The sequence below is a fragment of the Lissotriton helveticus genome, chromosome 1_1 (assembly GCF_964261635.1).
Source record: "Lissotriton helveticus chromosome 1_1, aLisHel1.1, whole genome shotgun sequence".
Classification (NCBI taxonomy): domain Eukaryota; kingdom Metazoa; phylum Chordata; class Amphibia; order Caudata; family Salamandridae; genus Lissotriton; species Lissotriton helveticus.
This window is the reverse complement of record NC_136057.1, coordinates 1,341,104,644-1,341,127,086: the sequence shown is the minus strand read 5'-3', so window position 1 is coordinate 1,341,127,086 and position 22,443 is coordinate 1,341,104,644. Positions and strand designations below refer to the sequence as shown.

The window sequence follows — 22,443 nt, the reverse complement described above, 5'->3', positions numbered from 1 at the left end:
GGACGCGTACTTTTCGCGCAACGGAGCTTTGTGAAGCGAAGCTGATTGGTTCTCCGGCGTCTGTCAACATTCCAAACAGTCCGTAGCGGCCGCCATCTTGTCTCTCGGTAGGATCGAGAGACAAGAGGAGGCGAAAGCGAAGGGGCAAATGACCATAAGGGGGAATAGTAGATCCTCGCTGACCCCCTAGGTTTGATGTGGAGGTTTTAAAAGGGCCCCGCGGGGCAAAAAAAAATAATAATAATAATAAAACGGCTGAATGGATTTGCACGAAACTTGGTAAAATATTAGGGACTGGTAGCCCGATGTGCCTTTGCTAGGTCTCAATATATGTGCTCCAGTGGATTTTGAGAAATTAACGTTCAAAAAAAGATATATATCTGTAACAGCGTTCCGCTTCGCGTAACGGAGGTTTGCGAAGCTGATTGGTCATTCTGTCACTGGGCTATAGTTGGGCTACATCTGGCTGATATTTGGGCTACATTTGTTTTTTTTCGTCTCTGGCGGCCATCTTTGGGCTACATTGGGCTACATTGGGCTACATTGGGCTTCATTGGGCTTCATTGGGCTACATTGGGCTACATTTGGGCTCCAACATATATATAGGCCAATGTAGCCCAATATATATTTTTCAAAGTTAATTTTCGTAAAAACCACTGGAGCATATATCTTGAGACATAGCAAAGGCACATCGGGCTACCAGTCCCTACAATTTTGCCAAGTTTCGTGGAAATCCATTCAGCCGTTCGAGCTAAAAGTGAGTCCAACCGCCCTATGGAAATGAAGGAAATGAATGGGTAATTTGTAATTAGCAAATAGCTCATCGCAAACTAGGAATGGTAAAGAATCGCTATTTATTCCTTAAAGTTCGCTATTTAGGAAATGCAAAAAACGTAGATGATACATATGGCGGTTCATCTCTAACAAGATAAGAAGCATAGGGATAGATTTATGATGACTGGCGCATCACCAGGGATTTGTTAGTCATTCTGTGCCGCTGTTCCGTCACCTATGGTGTGCTGCATTTACAATGCGGCGCATCATGGGGCAAAAACAGCACAGATGCGTGATGTATCTGTGCCGTAAAGGTGGCGCATTGCTGGAGTTGTATCGCAAGTGTGATGAAGCTCCAGCAAGGGTCGGGGGTGCCCCTGTCGCAGGGTTTCTGTTCTCACACAGAACTGTGGACAGAGGATTGGAACCTCGGCGAATTAGGGTGTCCCAAAACTCACCTTAGTAATCAAAAACCCCTTAGCAAGCTAGGTACAGTGTCACATTGGATATAACAAACTCTCAATGTTTAGACAATCCAGAATATGAACTTATAGTACCTCAGGATACGTGGAACTCATGAACAGTCGGTCGTTATATATTTCTTAGAAACCAGAACATGGAGTTAAGAAGAACACATGTGTATTTGAAATGTTTATTTACTAATGCCGTCTTCTCAGGCGTAGTATCTTAGATAATACAAGTACACATATTATCAGTAGCAAAATTACCAGCATAGTTACTAGTACATAAAAAGCGAATGGTGACAGTATGTTAACATGCTGTAAATGAATAAGAGTTAGCAACACTTATAAGCAGCCGCGGGCCGTGGAGGGAGTTACGGTGGGGCAGGGAGGCGGGGAGGGGGAGGGGCAGGGTGGAGAGGGCTCCACCCTGCTTCTCCCCCTCCCCGCCTCCCTGCCTCACCGTAACTCCCTCCACGGCCCGCGGCTGCTTATATCTCACCCTCCCTAATACACATATTATATTATTTGCTAAGAAGGTCTCTTTGTGTTGGTTTAGGGCGTGCCCATACTTTAGTGTCTTAGATTTGAAGGAATCACATCAGCATACACCAGCTCTCTCTTCATGTGAACCGCATCAAGTGTTGTGTATGTGTGTTCGGCAAAGCAATATAAAACCCGCCTCATGCCCAGAATTGGCAGAAGTTGCACTTATGTTATGAGTATGAAGTCGTGGAGATCAGACCTCATAACAATTCTGTATCGTGTTGTTCTTGAAACTTTAGCACTCGCTGTACAGATATAGTTTAACAAGCAAAGCAGATAGTAGAGCAATAACATATTATTCTCATGTAAACCACGATGAACTACTAGGTTGAAAGCTAAAGCAACAACTAAGTGTCGTGTGCAGCAGTTGCAAAAAAGGAAAAATGGCGTTTAAACCGGTAATGAGCCCATGCTAACTTAACACGGTGTAAAGATATCCAGGACCTAGATGACACCTCCCCATGATCCGGAAACGAACTGAATAAGATAATAGAAGTGCCATCTCATGAGAGCAGATTGCAAGTTTATATGTGGACGGTCCGCAAGGTAAAGCATTAAAAACTAGGAAAATGTAATGCTAAAGAAAAATAACACAGCCAAGTACTTTATCGAGTCTTAAGCCAATAGGCAAGGTAAATAATAAAAACTTGACAAATAAGTCAATGAATTGTCAATGAAATGCTAGTACTCAGCATATCAAACATGAAAAAGGTCTATGACATAACTGTGTATGCAAAATAAGCTGCAACAGCCTCCAATAGGAAGTCACCGTCTTCATCCGAAAACAGTTCAGCCATCCAATTTAAAAGCGGAAAAGAACATACGTGCTCTCCCAGCACCGGATCCTCTATCACCATCAGAGGACAGCTCGGTGGGTTTTCAAGAAAGCTCTGTTCCAAGAAAGACTGTGTTGCCGCCAGTAAATTCCAGGGACCAATTAGTCCATGCATTAATGCCACAGCCATAATCCTTTCGCCAGGACAAACCAACTCGTGAGTAATGATAGGAGTCATCAGCTGATTAAAGTCGACGTCAGGAGAAACCGGTCCGCAGAGACACAAATCAATGGCCCAATCGAAATCACAGGTCAGGCAGTGAAATACAGGCTGGACACAGGTGAAGTAGGAGAACCGAAAAGATAATCCATATGCCGTGCTTAATATCGCCAACGGCATTGTGCCATAATATTCTAGCATGCGATTGCGGAACAGTGTCAGCAGCTGCAGGGCGGGAGGTTGCATAGGAGGGACATCCATATTTAAAAATGTAAAAAAGCACAAGAGCGTCCGCTGGTAATGCAAGTAAAAATGGCAATCCACGAAGCAGAGTGGAAAAAATAGAATGAAAGAAAGCAGGGATGACTCCAAAGATTTTCTCAAATGAAGTCACGAGACCACTGGTAACAACTTTAAAAAAGTGCGCCAGGGCCTTTGTGGAGGATGCGTTAAAGATAGTCCGAACCATCTTGCTGAAATGGAAAGGCAAATCTGAATTGAAAAGGGTCTGCACCTCTGTACGGGTGTTCGCTATGTGAAGCACGAAAGTTTCACGGGCCGAACTCAAGGCCACCTCTCTCTGAGACAAAAGAGCTCTTATTCTTGCCATGCCGTTGAAATCTGCTCCCAAGGTTGGTACTTGTGGCGAGATTGAAAACTCCCTATGTTCATGTGTGGGAGGAAATAGAACATTTCTGCAGCAAATAACCCGTTCACTTACTGTTACGATAAAAGGAATACTTTTAATTAACCCAGAACAATCTTCATTATTGAGCATCAAATAACTACCATTTTCCAACAACTTGAACGTGGGGATGATAGCAGGAACTGGCGTGCCTTGCAACACGCAAGCCATATTTGGTCGGTGTTTGTTGCATGAACCGTGTAACTGTATGTGCCTACACATTAGTGAATGATCTGGCGTCTCAGTGCATTCCTCTCCATTCAGATAAACTTCTTGATCATCTTTGAAACATCTGTATGTGTATGGAAGCGACCAGACCTCATGAAGAAAAGCACTACCTAAAGGTTCATAACGACCTATTGGTATATATTTCATACAATTTGAAAACTTATATAAAGCAAAAGGCAGCGTTATTAAACCGTGGATAAGGCACGTTGCCAAAAAACCCGCAATCCTCTGCTGATGATGTCACTGAGCATGTCATGAATGATGTAATATGTGACATCATCAGCAGTGGATTACGGGTAATAGTATCTCTAGTTTACTCCCCTATAGCTGTCTTTCTTTTAACATAAGTGTCTGTTTCCTTCCCTTATACTTACTGTTTTTGGTTCGCTTCCGGTTCGCGTACCGGCGAGCGAACTGGGAAGCGAACTAAGAGAAATAGAGGTTGGCACAGTTCCAAATATTGTACCAATTTTTTAATAACGGGGAGGTAGTTCTGAAAAGAACTTTTTTTTTATTGTTTTTGTTGTTTTATATTTTTTTTATTATTTTTCAGAACATTTTTTTACTTTTTTTGAATTTTTCTGAACAGTTTTATATTTTTTGGGGTTTTTCTTGGAGGGGGCAATGAAAACGATTCATTGTAAAGGGCTCAACAGGAGCAACAAAACAAAAAAAAAGTATTTATTATTTTGGGCGTTTCGTACAAACTTGCATATGATAGTCAATAGCTCTGTTGATCAGAGTGATGCTTCTTTCTCCGTAGCAAATGAATCCATCGCAAAATACGCAGATGTGTTTTACTTCACCAAATCTCATTTGTATATTTGGCACCATCTCCCTGCCCTCTGGTCCCGTTACTTCCGGTACAACAGATCTTCTGGCCATAATAGGGAGATTATCTAGGTCGTTCCGAAACTGTGCAGCACTGTAGTTGTTAGGATGCCACCTAGTCATATGGCGATGCATTGTGTAGTTTCCGAAACTGTATTTTTTCTCGGTTCCTCTGGACAGTCTATCTTGACATATAAGGCAAGTTACGTATCTTGCATTTACTTTTTTCTGACCTTTGGGAATTTTAAAAAATTGCCAAATGAAGTTTTCTTTCCGGTGAGACGTCCTGGGCTCCTCAGGCAAAAACTGCCTCTCTTCGTGCTCGTCGTTCTGTTCCTCTTCTTGTTGAATTATAACTTGAGCAGGTGGTCCACTCTTCCTTGGATGTGGTGGAGGTGGTGGGGAAGCACCAGCTGAAGCTACTAAAGAAGCCATTGCTCAGTGATCACAAAGGGTCTTTCTCTCACAATGATGAAAGTCAGAGTGAGGAAAGAAGGAGGGATTTTCATCATTTGGGAAAAACAAGAGTTCTCAACCAATGAAAAGTGTTCATTTTAGATTATATGACCTAGTCTTACATCATTAGGAAACCAAAAGTGAAATGAACCAATGAAAAGTGTTATTACCAAGTCACATGACCTGCTGTGTTTACGTTAAGCGCTTTGCAGGGCCTCCCGGTTTGCTTCCAGAAACCTGCGCTTTGCGACTCGCTTCGCGTACCAGTTCGCTAACGTAGCACGTCATATGACGTATCACGCGACAACGTGAAACGTCATGCGGACGGGAGGCGTCACGATGTTGTTTTCTAACGCGGCAGTTGCGGTAAAGAAACGTTTACCGGCTCGCGGTCTATTTCGCGGCATCAAGGTCAGCTAACGGGAAGCTTCCCGATTCGCGAAGCGGGAACGAAGAAAAAAAAATATTAAAAAAAAAAATTATTCATAAACATATAAAATATATTTTTGGATTTAAAGAAGAATACATTTTACAGCTACAGATATTAGCTGTTAAAAAACCAATGAAATTCACTGAAAAAAACCATAGGTTATAGACCATATATAGTTAGGAATTAGCATTTACAAAACCTTGAAAATTCACTGAAAAAACCATAGGTTATAGACCATATATAGTTAGGAATTAGCATTTACAAAACCTTATTTTACTCACACAAAACCATTGAAATTCCATATATAGTTAGTTGCACTAACTATATATCGCGCACCCGCAATCCACTGCTGATGATGTCACATATTACATCATTCATGACATGGTCAGTGACATCACTGATGACATCACTGATGACATCTCAAATGACATCATAGGTTTCACATACGTTATAGTTAGGAATTTGCATTTAAAAAACCTTAGAAATTTACTGAAAAAACCATAGGTTTCACACACGTTATAGTTAGGAATTAGCATTTAAAAAGCCTTAGAAATTCCCTGAAAAAAACAGGTTTCACACGTTATAGTTAGCTGGACATTACACTCATACAAAACCATTGAAATTCCCCCGTTATAGTTAGTTCAGCTAACTATAACTCGCGTGCCCGCAATGCACTGCTGATGACGTCACATAGAACATCACCTATGTTTTTTTCAGTGAATTTCTAAGGTTTTATAAATGCTAATTCCTAACTATATCGTGTGTGAACTCTTGTGTGCAGTCAAGATACACTTTTTGGGTTTAGAAGGATGTGGAGGAGTGTAGAAGGTGGGCATGGTCAACAAGGTGACAGATTGGCCCACATGAAATGGTGTCACCACTTTCAGCAGAAAAGGGGCCCTAGTGCTCAAGCACCAGTTTGTCCGGATAAACTGATAAGAATGCAACACTTGGAAAATAAAGCCTGCAGCTTACTCATCATCCAGACCAACGTAATCACCACACAAAAGGCTGTTTTTTTATGGTGTGCAGCCTGAGGGGACAATTGTGCAGAGACTCGAAAGGAGCCACATCAAGAATATGAGAACCAAATTTAGGTCCCACAGAGGCATAATAAAAGGAGATGAACATATGTACACGCCCCTTTAAACATCTATTTACAAAAGGAGATTTAAATAAAGAGGGTTGGTCAGGCAGCCGCAAGAAGGTAGACAGAGCAAAAATATTACCCTTCCGAGTGCCCAAAGCATTACCCTACTGGGCAAGGGTAAGAAAAAAAAAGCAAAATATCAGAAACGAAGGCAAAAAAGTGGGTCAATTGACTTTTCTGTAAAATATGATACAAATTGCTTCCAACAGCAGCCGTATGCAGTCTTGGTGGAGGGATCCCTGACTTCCAGAACAACATTGCAGACTTTGGAGGTGGTTGAAAGTCATCAACTGCCACTGCTCAATTTCCACGCAAGAAGGCAGAGAGTTGACAGGTTCAGGTGGAGGACTGTCCCCTGGTGCTGCAACAGATTCTCTCAAAAGGGTAGCCCGTTCAAAACACTCCTGTTCAGAAGCTCGGAATACCAGACTATCCATGCTTGGTCCAGAGTCAATCAATCAATCAAATTCCTTTATTCGGTTTTCATTACTTGGAAAAAACCATAAAAGTACATTTAGAAACACATGTGTATTGGTAATAAGGAAAATGCTACTTACCAGTATGCATCTGTTCTTGGCATGTAGAGCTGCAGAGTTGCACAGTGTGCATAGATCGCCACCTAGTGTTGCGCCCGGATGTTTGCAGTTTGTTGTTGTCCTGAAAAGTTATTTGGAAGTCACGAGATAGGTGACTCCTCCTTAGGACCACATTGCGCATGGGCATCGGCTCCATCCCCAGATTGTTTTTTCGCCATTAGGGAAAGATGAAGTTTTGCAAGAAAAGGAAGGATGCCTATGTAATTTGTATCTAATTAAGATAATACTGGAACAGACAAGGGTAGCCGGGGAGGCGGGTGGGCGTGTGCAACTCTGCAGCTCTACATGCCAAGAACAGATGCATACTGGTAAGTAGCATTTTCCGTTCGAGGCATATGAGCTGCAGATTGCACACTGTGCATAGATTGTATAGCAGTACCCACTCTTAGCGGCAACTACCTCTATCTGTTGCAGTAGTTTGGATTATTGTTTTGAGAACAGTCTGGTCGACATTAGCTTGTTGTTTTGTATGCACATCTACAAAATAGTGTTTTGTGAATGTGTGTGGTGTAGCCCATGTAGCTGCTCTGCAGATGTCATCTAGGGAAATGTTCCCTAAAAATGCCATTGAAGCCCCTATCTTTCTGGTAGAGTGGGCTTTAGGAGGAACAGATAGCGTACGTTTAGCTTTGTATTAGCAAATCTGTATGCATTTGACAATCCATCTAGCTATCCCAGATTTTGAAATGGGATTACCCTTGTGTGGTGGTAGGAAAGACACAAAAAGTTGTTTTGTCTTGCTAAAGGGTTGTGTCCTTTCTATGTAGTATAGCAACGCTCTTTTGACATCTAATGTGTTAAGAGCTCTTTCTGCTACGGACTGTGGTTGCAAAAAGAAAACGGGCAGTTCCACAGATTGAGATGGAAAGGAGAATTGACTTTAGGCAGGATTTTGGGAATAGTACGCAGAACGACCCTATTTTGATGAATTTGCAAAAAGGGTTCTTGAATGGTTAGCGCTTGTAGTTCACTAACTCTGCGCAAGAGAAGTAATAGCTACTAGGAACGCAACTTTCCATGTTAAAAATTGTAATTCACATCTGTGTAAGGGTTTGAAGGAAGGCCCCATTAGCCGTGTGAGAACAACGTTTAAATTCCATACAGGTGAAGGTGGTACTCTGGGAGGAATTATTCTTTTAAGGCCTTCCATAAAGGCTTTAATGGCAGGCACTCTGAACAGAGATAGATGTTGTCTGTTTTGCAGATAAGCTGCTATTGCAGCAAGATCTAGTCTAATAGACGTATAGGCTAAGTTAAATCTTTGAAGATGCAGTAAGTAACCTATGATGTGTTGAATAGTCACATCTAAGGGATTAATATTGTTGTTGTGACAATATATCGCAAATCGTTTCTACTTGGCCGCATAATAGCCCTATGCCCTAGTAGTAGGACGTCCAGCTTCTTTAATGACGTTCATGCAGTCTGGAGGAAGGTTTAGATAGCCCACCTCCATATATCCTGTGCTAGTTGAGATAGTTGGAGGGAGTGCGTGCCTCCTTGCTTCTGTATGTAATAGATTGCTGTCATGTTGTCTGTGCGGACTAACACAGCTTTGTTTGCTACTTGCTTCTGGAAAGCTTTTAGTGCTAGGAATACTGCTAGTAACTCCAGATGACTAATGTGGAGTAATTTTTGTTGCAGTGTCCACCTGCCTTGCATGGTGTGTTGCAGCAGGTGGGCTCCCCAGCCGGAGAGCGATGCATCTGCAATTAAGATTATCTGGGGAACTGGCTCTAGGATTGGTCGTCCCTTGGTAAGGTTTTTGGTGTTCCACCACTGCAGAGAGCGATGAATTTGACCGTCTACCAAAACTAGGTCTGTTAAGTGACCGTGAGCCTGGTTCCACTGACGTGATAAGCACTCTTGTAGCGGACGCATTTGAAGTCTTGCATGGGGTACTATGAAGATGCAAGAGGCCATCATTCCTGAGTTTCATGAACACTCGTGCTGGGAGTGTTGTAGCTGAAACTTTGTTAAGAGATTTTGCATGCTGGCTTCCTTGCTGGAGTGGGATAAGCTAGCGCTGTCGAGGTGTTTATTGTGGCACCAAGGTACTGTTGTACTTTGGATGGCTGTAGATGAGACTTGGTGTGGTTTATTGTGAAACCCAAGTTGTGGAGCAGCTGGATGGTGGCATGAGTGTGTTTTACGCACTGATTGTGTGAGCTGGCTTTTATGAGCCAGTCGACGAGGTACGGGAAGACATGGATGTGCTGACTTCGTAGATGCGCTGCCACCACAGCCAAGCACTTGGTGAATACCCTTGGCGCTGTTGTGACTCCGAATGGGAGTACTTGAAATTGGTAGTGCTGCCAGTCTATTTTACTTCCTGTGAGCTTTGTGAATGGGAATGTGGAAGTATGCGTCCTCGAGGTCTAGAGTAGCCGGGAAGTCGTCTTGTGACAAGAGAGGAAGGACTTGCTGGAGTGTGAGCATGTAAAAATGGTCTGACTGCATGTATATGTTTAGCGGTCTGAGGTCTAAAATAGGCCTTAGAGAGCCGTCCTTCTTTGGGATTAGAAAGCACAGAGAGTAAACCCCCTTGTTTTGCTGGTGCAGAGGAACTAGTTCTATTGCACTTTTTTCTAGCAGAGATACTACTTCTTGCTTTAACAGAGGCAGATGTTCTTGTGACATAGGACGCTGTTTGGGTGGTATGTTTGGGGGGGTAGATGTTAGTTCTAGACAGTAACCTGAGTGAATAATTTGTTGCACCCACCTGTCTGATGTGATGTTGATCCAGGCAGGCAGGAATTGTTGGAATCTTCCTCCCACAGGAGTGGAATGTTGGGGGGGGGGGAAGGGGAGGAAAGTCATTGGGTATTGGTAGAGGCAGAGCGGGAAGTGTTGTTTTTGCCTCTGCCTTTATTGTTGTTTCCCCTGTAACCCCCTCTTTGGTAGCCCTTAGTGAATGTGGATTGGCTAGGGGTTTTGTAGGAAGAGGAGGGACTTTGAGGAGTAGCCTCTTGTGTTGCCTCTGTACGACGAAAAGAACGCCTGGAAGCTTGCTGCTGCAAGGATCCAATAGATTTTGCTGTCTGTGTCTTTTTTCATTTTTATTTTAAAGACACGTCAACATTTGGGCCAAATAAGTGTGTCTCATCAAATAGTCTGATTAAGAGTGGAGTTTTGTACCTCAGGTTTAAAACCTGAAATACGTAGCCAGGCATGTCTACGTAGTAAGGTGCTGGTATTGATTGCCCTTGAGGCAGTATCTGCGGCGCCCAAGGCACAACAAATGGAGGTATTAGTAATATTTTTACCTTCCTGTATTAGTTTGTTAGCTCTGTTTTTATATTTGTCTGGTGGGTGCTGCATTATGGACTCTAGTTCATCATAATGTGCCCTGTCATATCTTGCCAGCAACGCTTGGGTGTTGGCAATGCGCCAGATGTTAGCTGCTTGTGCCGCAGTTCTTTTGCCGGAGGCGTCAAGGAGCTTAGATTCTTGTCTGGTGATGAGGCTTCACCTGTTGTTTGGGAATTAGCACGTTTACGTGCATTGGATACCACTAAAGAATCTAATTGTGCTGGGCCTCTAATATAAACTGGGTCTGCAGGGGCAGCTTTATATTTCTTCTCAATGCGGGGATTGAGGACCTTAGATCTAACGGGGTCTTTAAAAACCTCTGTTGTGTGCTTGATGACGCCCTTAAGCATTGGTAAGATGGCAGTAGACCTTTGTGTGTTGTCAAAAGTGTCTAATAGGAAGTCTTCCTCCACTGCATCGGTGTGTAAGTCCACCCCATGATATTGTGCAGGTTTGGACTAGTAGGTTAAAACCTATGGTGTCCTCTTGTGGGGAAGGTCTAGAAGGGTAGACATCATCTTGTGGGACGTAAGGCACATCAGGGGTGTTGTAGTTATCCCATGGATTAGGTGACTGAGGGGGACTATTAGTCTGTGCTGGGTAATGTGCACCCCCACCTTCATAATCAGAATCTGTGTGTACATCGTCGTCTGGATTAGGAGATGGTGTAGGTGAATGATGTAGTGGAGGTGGTGTAGGAGGAGGAACAGTATGGGGAGGTGGAGGAGAAAGGACCCTTAATGGAGAGGTTGCAATGTCTCTCCTCTTTGCAGGGGGAGGAGGTGCTGGCGCCTCAAGTGGTCTCTTCTTGGAGCCGAGAGTCAATTGTCCAGTTTTAGGATCTTTCACAAGAGTTTCCGGTGTAAAAAGCTCCTGTGAGCCGGGTAGATCCTTTGGCGTCTAAATTTTCGGCTCCATAGGTTTTTTAGGCACCGAGTAAGTAGCTGGCTTAGGAGTGTGCCCTTTCAAAGTGTCTTTTACGGGAACCTGTTTTTTTGATTCTGAGAGTTTTTTCGGCTCCGATGCATGTGAATCTGGAACTTTGGTTGATTTTGTACTCGGCTCCGAGTGCTGTTTCGGCATCGATGAACCGCTGCCAGTCCTCCTTGTGCCCCCCAGCCCGAAGGTAAGGGTGTGACCGAAGCCTTTTTTGATGGTGTCGAGGAAGGGGTGGGGTCGACGGTCTTACTTACGACCCGTTGAGCTGGAGTGACTTCCTCGACGTCGGAGTCTTCGGCATCTGAGGATCCGATACTCTCCTCGGCGTGCTGGTGTTCTGGCACGTCGACGCCCTCTTCGAAGATGTCGTCGGGAATCGAAGCTGACGAGCGAGCCATAGTTCTTCTAGCTCGTCGGTCCCGAATGGTCTTCTTGCAGCGGAATGAGGCACACGCCTAACAGTCTTTGGCCTCGTGGTCTGGTGAAAGGCACAGGTTGCACACCTCATGTAGGTCGGTGTGGGGAAACTTCGACCCACATTGACGACACTTCTTGAATGGCGTCCTTTCCATGAGCCAGAAAGTGAGGCCTAGGTAGGCCCGAAGGCCTTCGCAGACGACCGAATCAAAGACTTCGAAGTTGGTAGAGAATCGCGTCGTGGATCACGATTGAAACAATACCGTCGAACTGGGGGAGGATTGCGCACCGAAGGAAATTCGGTTCCAAACCGGAGCGCAGGAAACACATCCGAGCCCGATGAAAAAAACAATCTGGGGATGGAGCCGATGCCCATGTGCAAAGTGGTCCTAAGGAGGAGTCACCTATCTCGTGACTTCCAAAGAACTTTTCAGGACAACAAAAAACTGCAAACATACGGGCCCAACACTAGGTGGCGATCTATGCACAGTGTGCAATCTGCAGCTCATATGCCTCGAACATAAAACTTCATCATTTTTAAAATTACAAGAAATAAAAGGGAAAGACAAACTAACCAGTGAGTAAAGTCCAGAGTCATAAGGAAGACTTGGGCCCGGTCGTTTCCAATATTCTTAAAAACTCTGGGCAGGAATGGTATGGCCGGGAAGGCGTACGTACAGGAGGCCAGAGCAAGACAAAAAGCATCTCCTAGCAAGAGCCGCCTTGGAAACTACAGAGATCAAAACTGCTGATATTGCACATTCTCAGTGGAGGTGAACACATCTTACAAAGGCTCTCTCCACTGATGAAAGAAACCTTGTGCCACCTTCGGGTGGGACGCCATTCGTGATCCGCTACGCATTGACAGCTGAGTTTGTCGGCTCTGGCGTTCAGAGAACCTGCCAGGTGTTCAACCACCAGTGATATGCCCTGCTGTTCCAGTCCTGTCCAGAGACACATTGTCTCTTGACAAGAGGGCCCACAACCCCAACCCGCCCTGTTTGTTGCTGTGCCACATGGTGGTGGTGTCTGTGAATACCTGGAGGATAGAAAGGCTTTCAATGCCAATAGGATAGTACTTAGCTCCAGCATGTTGATATGGAGTCCGGATTCCGGCGGAGACCAGAGTCCTCTGATCTCCACCTCTCCCAGGTGGCTGCCCTATCCCAGGAGTGCTGCATGTCACTACTGTGAGATCTGGTTGGGAAAGGGAGAGGGGTCTACCTCTGACCCAATCAAGGTTCGTTAGCCAATACTTTGCAGTTCCCTCCACGGTCTGGACCATGTAGGAGAGATTCCGCTGATGCTGCGCCCACTGGAACTTCAGGTTCCACTGCAGAACCCGTATATGCCATCTAGCATGTGTAACCAGCTAGATGCAGAAGGCCATGAGGACCTGCAGCCTCAAAGTCAGTGTCACGAAAACCCAGGATAGAGGCTGAAACATGGGTACCATAGACTTAATATCCTGAACTCGCCTCTCTGGAGGATTAGTCTGAAACTGCAATGTGTCCAGAACAGCTCAGATGAAAGAAAGCGTCTGAGAGGGAATCAGGTGTGACTACGGCATGCTGATAGTGAGCCCCAGCAAACGCTGGAGGTTCGCCATAGCCTAGAGGAGGGAGACAACTGTCTGGGGTGAGCTCACCTTCAGTAGCCAGTCATCGAGATAGGATAAGATTGGCACCCCTATCCAGCACAAATGAGCTGCGACCACAAACATAACCTTGGCAAACACCAGAGGGATACTGGTAAGGCCAAAAGGGAGCACAGTGAACTTTAAATGCTGTTGCCCACTGATGGGCAGGCAGGACGTGGATGTGAAAATAGACATTGGGCAAGTCCAACGCTGCCATCCAGTCTTTTAGGTCCAGGGCAAACAAGACCTGAGGCAATGTGAGCATCCTGAACTTCTCATTTTTGAGGAAGTAGTTAAGGGTTCGGAAATCTGAGATAGGACAAAGACGTGCTCTTTTTGGGGACCAGAAAGTAGTGGGAATAGCAACCACAGCCTACTTCTGGCACCGGAACCCTCTCTATGGCTTCCTTGTCCATGAGAGCCATGACTTCCTCTCGGAGCAGTAACAAATAATCCTCAGTCGGCCAGTTGTAAGATGGAGACATCGGTGGAGGGGTAGTCTCGAAGGGGAGGAAGTAGCTCATTTGGACAATCTGCAGAACTCACCTGTTCAATGTTGTGCACTGCCAGTGGCGGATATGATAGCGGATATGCAACAACAACAACTTATGCCACCATGGAAAGATTAGAAAGGTTTGGCTGCAGCACCCAGGAGTGGTGGTAATTGGACCAGAGCACTGGCTACCAGGACCACAAGGCCGGTAGGAATCGCACGCTCATCCACACAGAGGACGTGAATCTTGCGTGAGTCAGTGGCTGGGATAGGGTTGCATGGTTGAAAGCCTCTTTTGTGGCCACAAAAGTAGTGAAAGGCAGACAGGGGCGAGGGGCAGGGGAGGCCCAAGGACTTGGCCAAAGCTACGAGTCCTTAAAGCACTCTCCAAAAAGACTGGTGTTTTCGAAGGGAATGTCCATGAGGGAAGCCTGGTCATCCCCCAAAAAGCCAGACATTTTCATCCAGGTGTGGCTTCTGAGGGTCACAGTTGACAAATCCACTCTACCTAGTGAGTTGGTTATGCGCATGCCACATCATATAGTGAACTTCGCTGCGTTTCTCCTGTCTGTAACTGATTGGGATAGAATGGCACAAGCCTCATACAGGACCTGGGGCAGCACTAGTCAACCACTTCCCATGGTGTGTGAGAGTGCCAGCCTAAGTATGAGGTGTTCACAGACCCCAATGCAAGGCTGGCGGAAGAGAACATTTTCTTTCCCAAGATGCCCAGCCTCTTGGATTCCCTTTCCGGGGAAGCGGCATGGAACATGCAATGGGAAGTGAAGGCTTGGCTAACCAAGCTCGCCAGGGTAGGATGTTGGGTGAGAAAATTTGGTTCCCCTGGAGTGGGGCGTGGTGGCTGGCAACCGTAATATTCACAGGAACCCCTGTGCTGAGTTTGGACCAGGTCCTTGGAAGGACATCGGTGAGCACTTCATTAACGGGAACAGGAGTTCAGAGGAAACTCTTGGTTGCAGCACCTCTGTTAAGAAGTTGGTCTTGACTGCCAGAGAGAACAATTGAAGGTTGAGCACCTCAGCCACTCCTCACACCACCATTGTGTATGTAGCTCCCTCCGACATAGCCACAGTAGGGAAAGAAAGCATGTCAGTACCTGGAGACATATCCAATACGCTGGCGTCACCCAGTTACTCACACCAGTCCATATCCTGGTATTATAAAGGGTCCAGTTATGCCTCCCACCCATTCCTCCCCGACGCCTAGCCTTTTGGAATAGGGCTCACGTTCTGACCTAGAACATGGGGGTTCTGTTGTGCCGGGATTAGCGTCTTTTGATGCAGCTCCTTTGCAGATTCAGGGGATCTGAATTGGGCTGGCGCCGCTGGAAGCATTGGCATTGGGTCTGGCACAGGTTAAAGTGGCACGACTGGTGCCAGTCCAGATCCGTGGGAACCCATCGGAGCCGGCACAAAACCAGAAAAATGGCGCCCTCCAACACTGACAAGTCCGATGGCGTGCCAGATTGGTCAGGACGCTCAATACAGAGAAGCATGGCCTCATAGAACTCTTTAATTTGAGCGGGGTCGCTTTGGCGCTCAGAAAATGGAAGAGGCAAAGAGTCAGTCCAGGCTCAGGTTCCAAGGAATCAGGTCTCAAAAATCGATGTTCCTTCGCAGCGTTGGCAGATGTAGAGGAGAAGTCGAAGCACACTTCAACTTCTTGTGTTCTTTGGGCCTCTTAGCCGAGCGCCCCCGACTAAGAGGATTTCGGACTCCTGGAACGGTCCTGAGCCCTTCGTCTCGAGCTGGACCTTGACTTTTGTGGAATTGCATGTTGGTCCTCTGGCAGCTTCAGGGACTGCTCCCCCAAAGTTTGCGACACCATGGCTCGGCAGTCGAGTACGAGTTGGAGTCGTGGTCGATCTCCAAACACCACAAACACATCACGTGCAGGTCCGTCACCGACATGGCCCGGTGACAGGCACCACAGGGTTTAAAACCAGTGTTTCTTGAGGACATCCTCTACACATCAGAAGGAAATACACCTCCCAAAAAGTTTATTCATAAAATATAGTTTGTTATTATCGATTATGGTTTTCTTAATTACAAAATGTTACTGCTTAAGAAATTTAACACTTAAGAAAAGCAGATCACAAATACTAGTCATTAATGTGATAACTTTTATTAAGTTAGGTGCCACCACTCAATTATGTAAACAGATTACAGAGGCCACTCAGTTTGCTCTCCAAGCTCATGTTACAATATGCAACATCTTCCACCCATACTGGGCAGGAAGCACGAGTTCCTGGGTGTGTCCACACTGTACCTTGATTGAGTACTTCATTGGGATACCTGAGCATAGTCTAGACCTTGAAGCTTAAGAACAGGCTATGAACCTTTATTTTTATTTTTTCGGGTTTGGTAGAAAACACATCAGTTTTGTCACTACCTCGAAAAAATCTTTTTCGACATGAGGTATGTGTCCATGGAGAGAGAAAAAAAAAGTGTTTCTCATGTGAAGCCCTCACCATTTTTCAGGGTTTTATCAATTACTGTCACTGCAAGTTGTTAAAAAATAAGAGGCGTTCTTTTAGGAGATAGTATGACTTCAGCTCCAAAACTGGGCCTTGATGATGGCTGTGAAAATTCCAAAGTTAAGAAAATTGGAGACAGTCCACATCTGTAGCTTCTCAAAAGCAGAGTGCCTATTTTCCGCCTCTCAAATAAGTCACTGTTGTTCTAGCACATGCACCCCTCAACTTTTTAAGCAAAGTTCAACATATAAAGAACAAAGAACCCTCTTAAAAGGTAGGAGAGAGAACTTTCATTTTACTGTTTCCACCAGCTCATTTTCTGTTCAGATGATGTGCACAGATCCTGAACTTCTTTCAATACTGGAAGAAAGTTTCTACAGCCAAGATTCTAATTTCTTTTTATGAGGCGACATTCCTTTGTTGTGGATAATGAACAGGTAATGCTTCTTCATTCCTCACAGTATCTGTTTTGTACTTGGCTACCCTGGCACTCAGGTTTGTTTGTATTAATATCTCAACTCATATTTGCAGCAGGTACACAATTAACTCATTAATAATGTTTTGAATTCATTTTCTTCTGCAAGCACAAGAAAAATCAGTGACCTTGACTACGATTCGGGGTGTTTTAAGATAATGTTCAACATTTATGGTGTTTTAAATTGAGTGCAGTTTTAGTACTTGAATGCAGCCGAAGATATCTTTTAGCATTTTCATCACCTAACTTTAAACTGTCAAAGAGATTTAGAATTTTTAAATACTATGGCCAGAAAGCACAGTAGGATTTTACAGTCCTTAAGAATTTTTTGTATCATATTTTATCGTATTCCCTTTAACATGTAATATATTTAACTAGACATAGTTTTTGTGAGGAGACCATGCTTTCTTCATTTATACAGACAAAGGAAAACAATGCCAATAACTACAATGAAATACCAGTCTTACTCTATTGTCAGTACTGTGTTTTTCTTACCCTCTGAGGAATACAAAGGAACCACTAATATGGGACTGCTGATCCCATATATCAGTTCAGATTTCCTGAATGAAGGACTTAAAATCTTCTGTAAGAGTATTGCGAGAAGTAGGAAATATTGTAATGAAAGACAAGTTTAGATATATTTATATTGAAGACTTTTAAAGAGCATGGTCTAAATCCCTTTCATCAATAATCAGTATTATATGAATGAGTGCAAGAATACAGTTGGACCATTTTAGGTAGGAGTCCCCAATAAGTCTTTACTCTAACTTTCACCTTCTGATACCACTTTTATCCTAACCATTAATTTGCCTTCTTCTGTGCTTACTATGAATGAAACTCAGCAGAAAAATGATATCCGATGGCATTGAGATACGTGTGATGATGATGTTTTTAGGTTTTTCTTTCACTAATTTGAGTTTTTAAATTAACCTCAGTTTTTTAGATGGTTTTAGCGTTTGGCATGGGATCAAATTTGGTTGTTTTTGATTAAACTGTTTTGCGCCTTTTCTCAATGGTTTACAGAGATCCAAAGAGATAATCTGAGGACTTTTTTATATTTGTATGTGAAATATTGTCGCCATATTCAGGACCGAATAATCTCTGCTACAAGTTTTAGTTTTCCTAAACTTGCAGCCAATGTTGCAACTGAGTGAAAACCTTTTTTCTTTATTTTACAGCAAAATTTGAGGTTTTATTATTCACCCTATTATTTTCTCTCCAGTATAAGCCTCTCTTTTGGGTCTGATATTGGGTCTCCATTTAGTCAATTTATATCTTCGGCCTCATCTGGTGTACAGCACATATACTCATGCCATTTGTTAATGTTTTAGAGGAACAAGAGAATTTCAATTTCTTTTCCACAAATGATTAAACTCCAACTGAGGCCACTCCAGGATTTCTAAGTGAATATACTTTGAGGTGTACCGGTGTGTTGAGTTCACCTACAACAAGAACGCCAAATACAAACACCCATTTCTGTCTAGATAATGTGGTTGACCTTTGTATCAAAAGGATATCAACCTAGAGTTGCTACCACTGGTTTTTACTATTTTACAGTGTACTTGGGGTCTATATTTCAAATGGGAATCTGTTTCCTGCATGAGTTTTGTTTTTTTGTGGTGATATCAGTAGTTACTTTACTATCACTTCCGTTAATGGCTCACTGTATTTAATAACTAAAATAAATTGACTACATTTAGTAACTAAAGTAATCACGTATCCATCTTTGGATTATTTTAGAATTAATATAAGCTCTTTGAGTCAATTTAGATGTATGTTCCTTCCCCCAGGTAAACTACTAGCTGTTCTTCGAGATTGTCTGGTCCACGGGACCCAATGTGTAAATAGGATTTTGTTCCAAAAAGTGCTTCAGTTTCTTGGGATGGCTGAATAATGCAGGTTATTCCTGTATCGCCTGGGAGAGTGGCTTGTGATGTAGGAAGCAAGACTATGCTGTTCTGTTCATTTGGGTTTTCCTTCTCAAGGATCCCAGCGTCTGAAATAGAGTTTGGTTCACCTGAGTGTCTTGTTTCATGAGTCTGGGGTACACTAGGCGTTAAAGCAATGTGCAATGGCCCAGTTAGAGAAGATGCTGATAGCAAAATTGCACCATTCTCTACTGGAGGATGTTTGTCTCTTCTCTGTGTGTTTGTGTTATCAAGTTTAGAAGCTTGAATAACCATCTCTTCCCTTTTCATGTATTCCAATACGTCTTGTCTTAGAATCTCTTTTCTAGTGCTGTTAAACAGTTTATGGTTCTTTATGTAGTTTTTATGCTTGATTAAGTTTTTTCTAGTGAGTTCGGTCATGTTAGGCTGTCTCTTCCGAAACATTTCTTCCAATAAATCATTTTTTTGATGACTGCTCAGATCATTCCTTTCAGATTTTATTTCAACATAAACACAGCTCCACATGAGGTCTATTTTCTTCTTTCTATCCCAGTTCCTGGTCTGCTTATTCTCAAAGTTGGTAGGATTCTCTTTTGCCTGCTCCTCATCTGAAACATTTGAAATAACCTGTTTGTTGGCACCATCAATTTCAGGATTTTCTTTTAATTTTGCTGCCTTTGACTCTGCTGCTTTAGCTTTTAGGTGTGTACCCTGATGAGCCACAAGTTCTGATTTCTGAACAAAGCTTTTTCCGCACTCACATGCAAACGGTTTCTCTCCCGTGTGAATTCTCTGATGGGTAATTAAATTAGATTTCTGAGTGCAGCTTTTTCCACACACTGTACATGTATAAGGAGCCTCACCTGTGTGGGTTCTTCGATGAGTACGAAGGTGAGCACTCTGTTTGAAGCTTTTCCCACAATCCGTACATTTGAATGGTTTTTCGCCTGTGTGTGTTCTCTGATGACCACTAAGATGTGTCCGACTGCTGAAACCTTTTCCACATTGTTTGCATGTATATGGTTTTTCTCCTGTGTGTACTCTCTGATGGATAGCAAGATGTGATTTCTGACTGAAGCTTTTCCCACATGCACAACATAAATATGGTTTCTCTCCTTTGTGAATTCTCTTGTGTATAATCAAATATGAGGTACGACTGAAGCTTTTTCCACAGTCGCTACATGTGCAAGGTTTAGTTCCCGAATGAGTTTTCTGGTGTCTGATCAATGACAATAGCATACCGTATTTCTTACCACACTGACTACATGTATATGGTTTCCCCTCACTGTGTGTCTGCTTGTGATTCATCAAAGTGGATGACTGAGTGAAACTGGCCCCACATTCAAAACATATGTGTGGCTTTTCACCTGTGTGAGTTCGCTGATGAATGGTAAGATTTGCCCGCTGGCTGAAACTTTTTCCACAATCAGTGCACGTATATGGTTTTTCTCCTGTGTGAGTTCTTTGATGTATGATTAAGTTTGACCGATGGTGGCAAACTTTCCCGCAGTCCGTACATGTGTATAAAGTTTTTGTCTTTTTTGATCTCCTCTGTTCTTTAGACTTTGTGGCTTGTCGGGTAACTCTTTTACAAATGGTTGAGTTGTCGGAGTTTACACTGACATGGCTTCCTTTTTTCTTTGGAAATTTGTTCTGTATTATGCAGGTCTCCTCACGGCTCTGCGAGTCTTTTTCTTTGGAATTTTTTGTGGTTTTTGTTTGTGATGCACAGGTTTCAGCACATTCTTCATGACTGTTATCCTCACTTTTGATAACGATTTCAGTTCCTGTAGGATAGGCAGAAAAATAACATGTTCACTTACGAGCAGGTTTCGCATTTCAAAGGCCTGAAATATCAAATTTTAGATCTGTTGCGTGAGATTCTACTGATAAGTATTACATATAAGGGAAAGAGCCTCAATGGGAGCACTGCAAAAGCTAAGCAAATACAAAAAGGATTTTTCAAGTAGCTAATTCAGCTTTCTTTGCACATAATTAACAGGCAAGTATCTCAGTAAAAATAGTGAAGACATGAGCTTATGACAGCTAAGGAGCAGGTCATGTTGTTATCCAGCATGATGGCACTCCATGTAGCTCTATACTACACATGTGGATTAGAGAATGTGACCCTCCGATTACACAGATCTATGACCTTACTGACCTACCTTACAGATTCTTGCTATTCAAAAATAAATAAATAAATGGAATTGCTGCAAAAAAAGGACACTTATGGTTGGACAAAAGACTTCTGCTTACCTTGGTGTGTCTGAAGGCCGGCTCTAGTAGGTTTCCGACTTACTGTTGGGTAGGTGGCGTTATCTAGTCAAATAAACTTTAATGTATGTGCAGAAGCTCCCCAGATTGATACCTACCACTACCCATTTTCAATTCATGACAGCTTATACCCCTGTTAAATGCCAGGGAGTGTGGAATTGTATTGTCCAATGCCAAAGATAATTGTATACTTCACATGGATTCTTAAAACGGCTCCAAACAGCAGTCAAATACAAACATTATCACAGATTTACTTACACCTACAAGGAAATGTCACATTTTCTACAAATTGGAAACTACAGCTCATGTACATGTACGAGATACAAATGTAAATGTCATGTACATTTGTATCTCGTCTTCCTGGTAAAAAGTTTCATGGCGTAACCTATCTAGAAGAGATCAAACACCCTAAAATGAAGATAAATAAAGGTAGAGTTCTTGCCAAATTGACTTGGTATTTATTTTTTGCAGCAGAAATATCCCCTCCATGACTCTGGAGACTGTGCACCTCTGCTCTAAGTGGCCCATTCAGAGTTTCTTTGGATGCTTTTGATTTTTGACTTCAGCACACATGAGAAGCATGCATGTATGCAAAGGACTCTCTGACAAGGATTGTACCCCAGACTGAAACAATGTGGTCTGGAGAGGCACAACATCTACACCTTTTTAGGACAAAGCCTACCAGAAAGAAATGCTGAAAGCTTACTTAGAAATGCATACCGCGCATTGCTTACCATTGGTTTTGCCTTTTGTCACTCTCATTGGCTTGCTTTTATTTGTTGGATCTAGATGTGTTTGCACGTCCAGCTTATGTTTGTCCCTTCTGTGGTGACTAGCCTCTGTACTGCCTTCCTGGTTGGCTCCTTGTAGTCTTCTACGAGTGTTTGCTTGGAAGGAAATAGTTGTTTTTACTTGTGATGCACTCCATTAGAGTGCATGTGTTGTATCTCTCTTCCCTGTACGCTCTTCCCCCTCTCTCCATCGCTCTCTCACACTATGGACTTCCGTGTAACACCTGTGGCTTCGCGGTGCTGCATGCATCTGCCAAACACCTAGCGCAGCCTTTTCCACCAAGTAGCTCGGGAGCTACTGATAGCTCTCCTGCAAGTAGCTCTCTTTTGTGCAGCCGTCTCCAATAAATTAGAAGCATTTGCTTTGGTGAGTTTATATATAAATATCAAAATTGAAAACCCCTTTACTTGAGATGTAAATGTTTGTATTTTCATAACTCATAAGCTAATGTTTGGAGGAAAATGGTTGAATTTCCAAAGTCTCTTTAAAGCTCAATGCCTGAGTGATAAACATGCAGCGTTGCAGAGATTCATTACTAACATTCCTTTGGTGCCAGGGACATTGCAG

The 22,443-nt window shown here is 43.4% G+C and overlaps 1 protein-coding gene across 2 annotated transcripts in view; it reads right to left on the bottom strand.

Moving 5' to 3' along the window:
- Positions 1–16,078: 16,078 nt before the first annotated feature.
- The window catches only part of LOC144823880 (uncharacterized), a 145,133-nt gene continuing 138,768 nt past the window's right edge, over positions 16,079–22,443 (bottom strand). For both annotated transcript variants that reach the window (XM_078682771.1, XM_078682779.1), the window contains exon 3: positions 16,079–20,597. In XM_078682771.1, the coding sequence (XP_078538897.1) occupies positions 18,688–20,597 (1,910 nt within the window). In that variant the 3' untranslated portion in view covers positions 16,079–18,687. The remainder of the gene's footprint in view (positions 20,598–22,443) is intronic.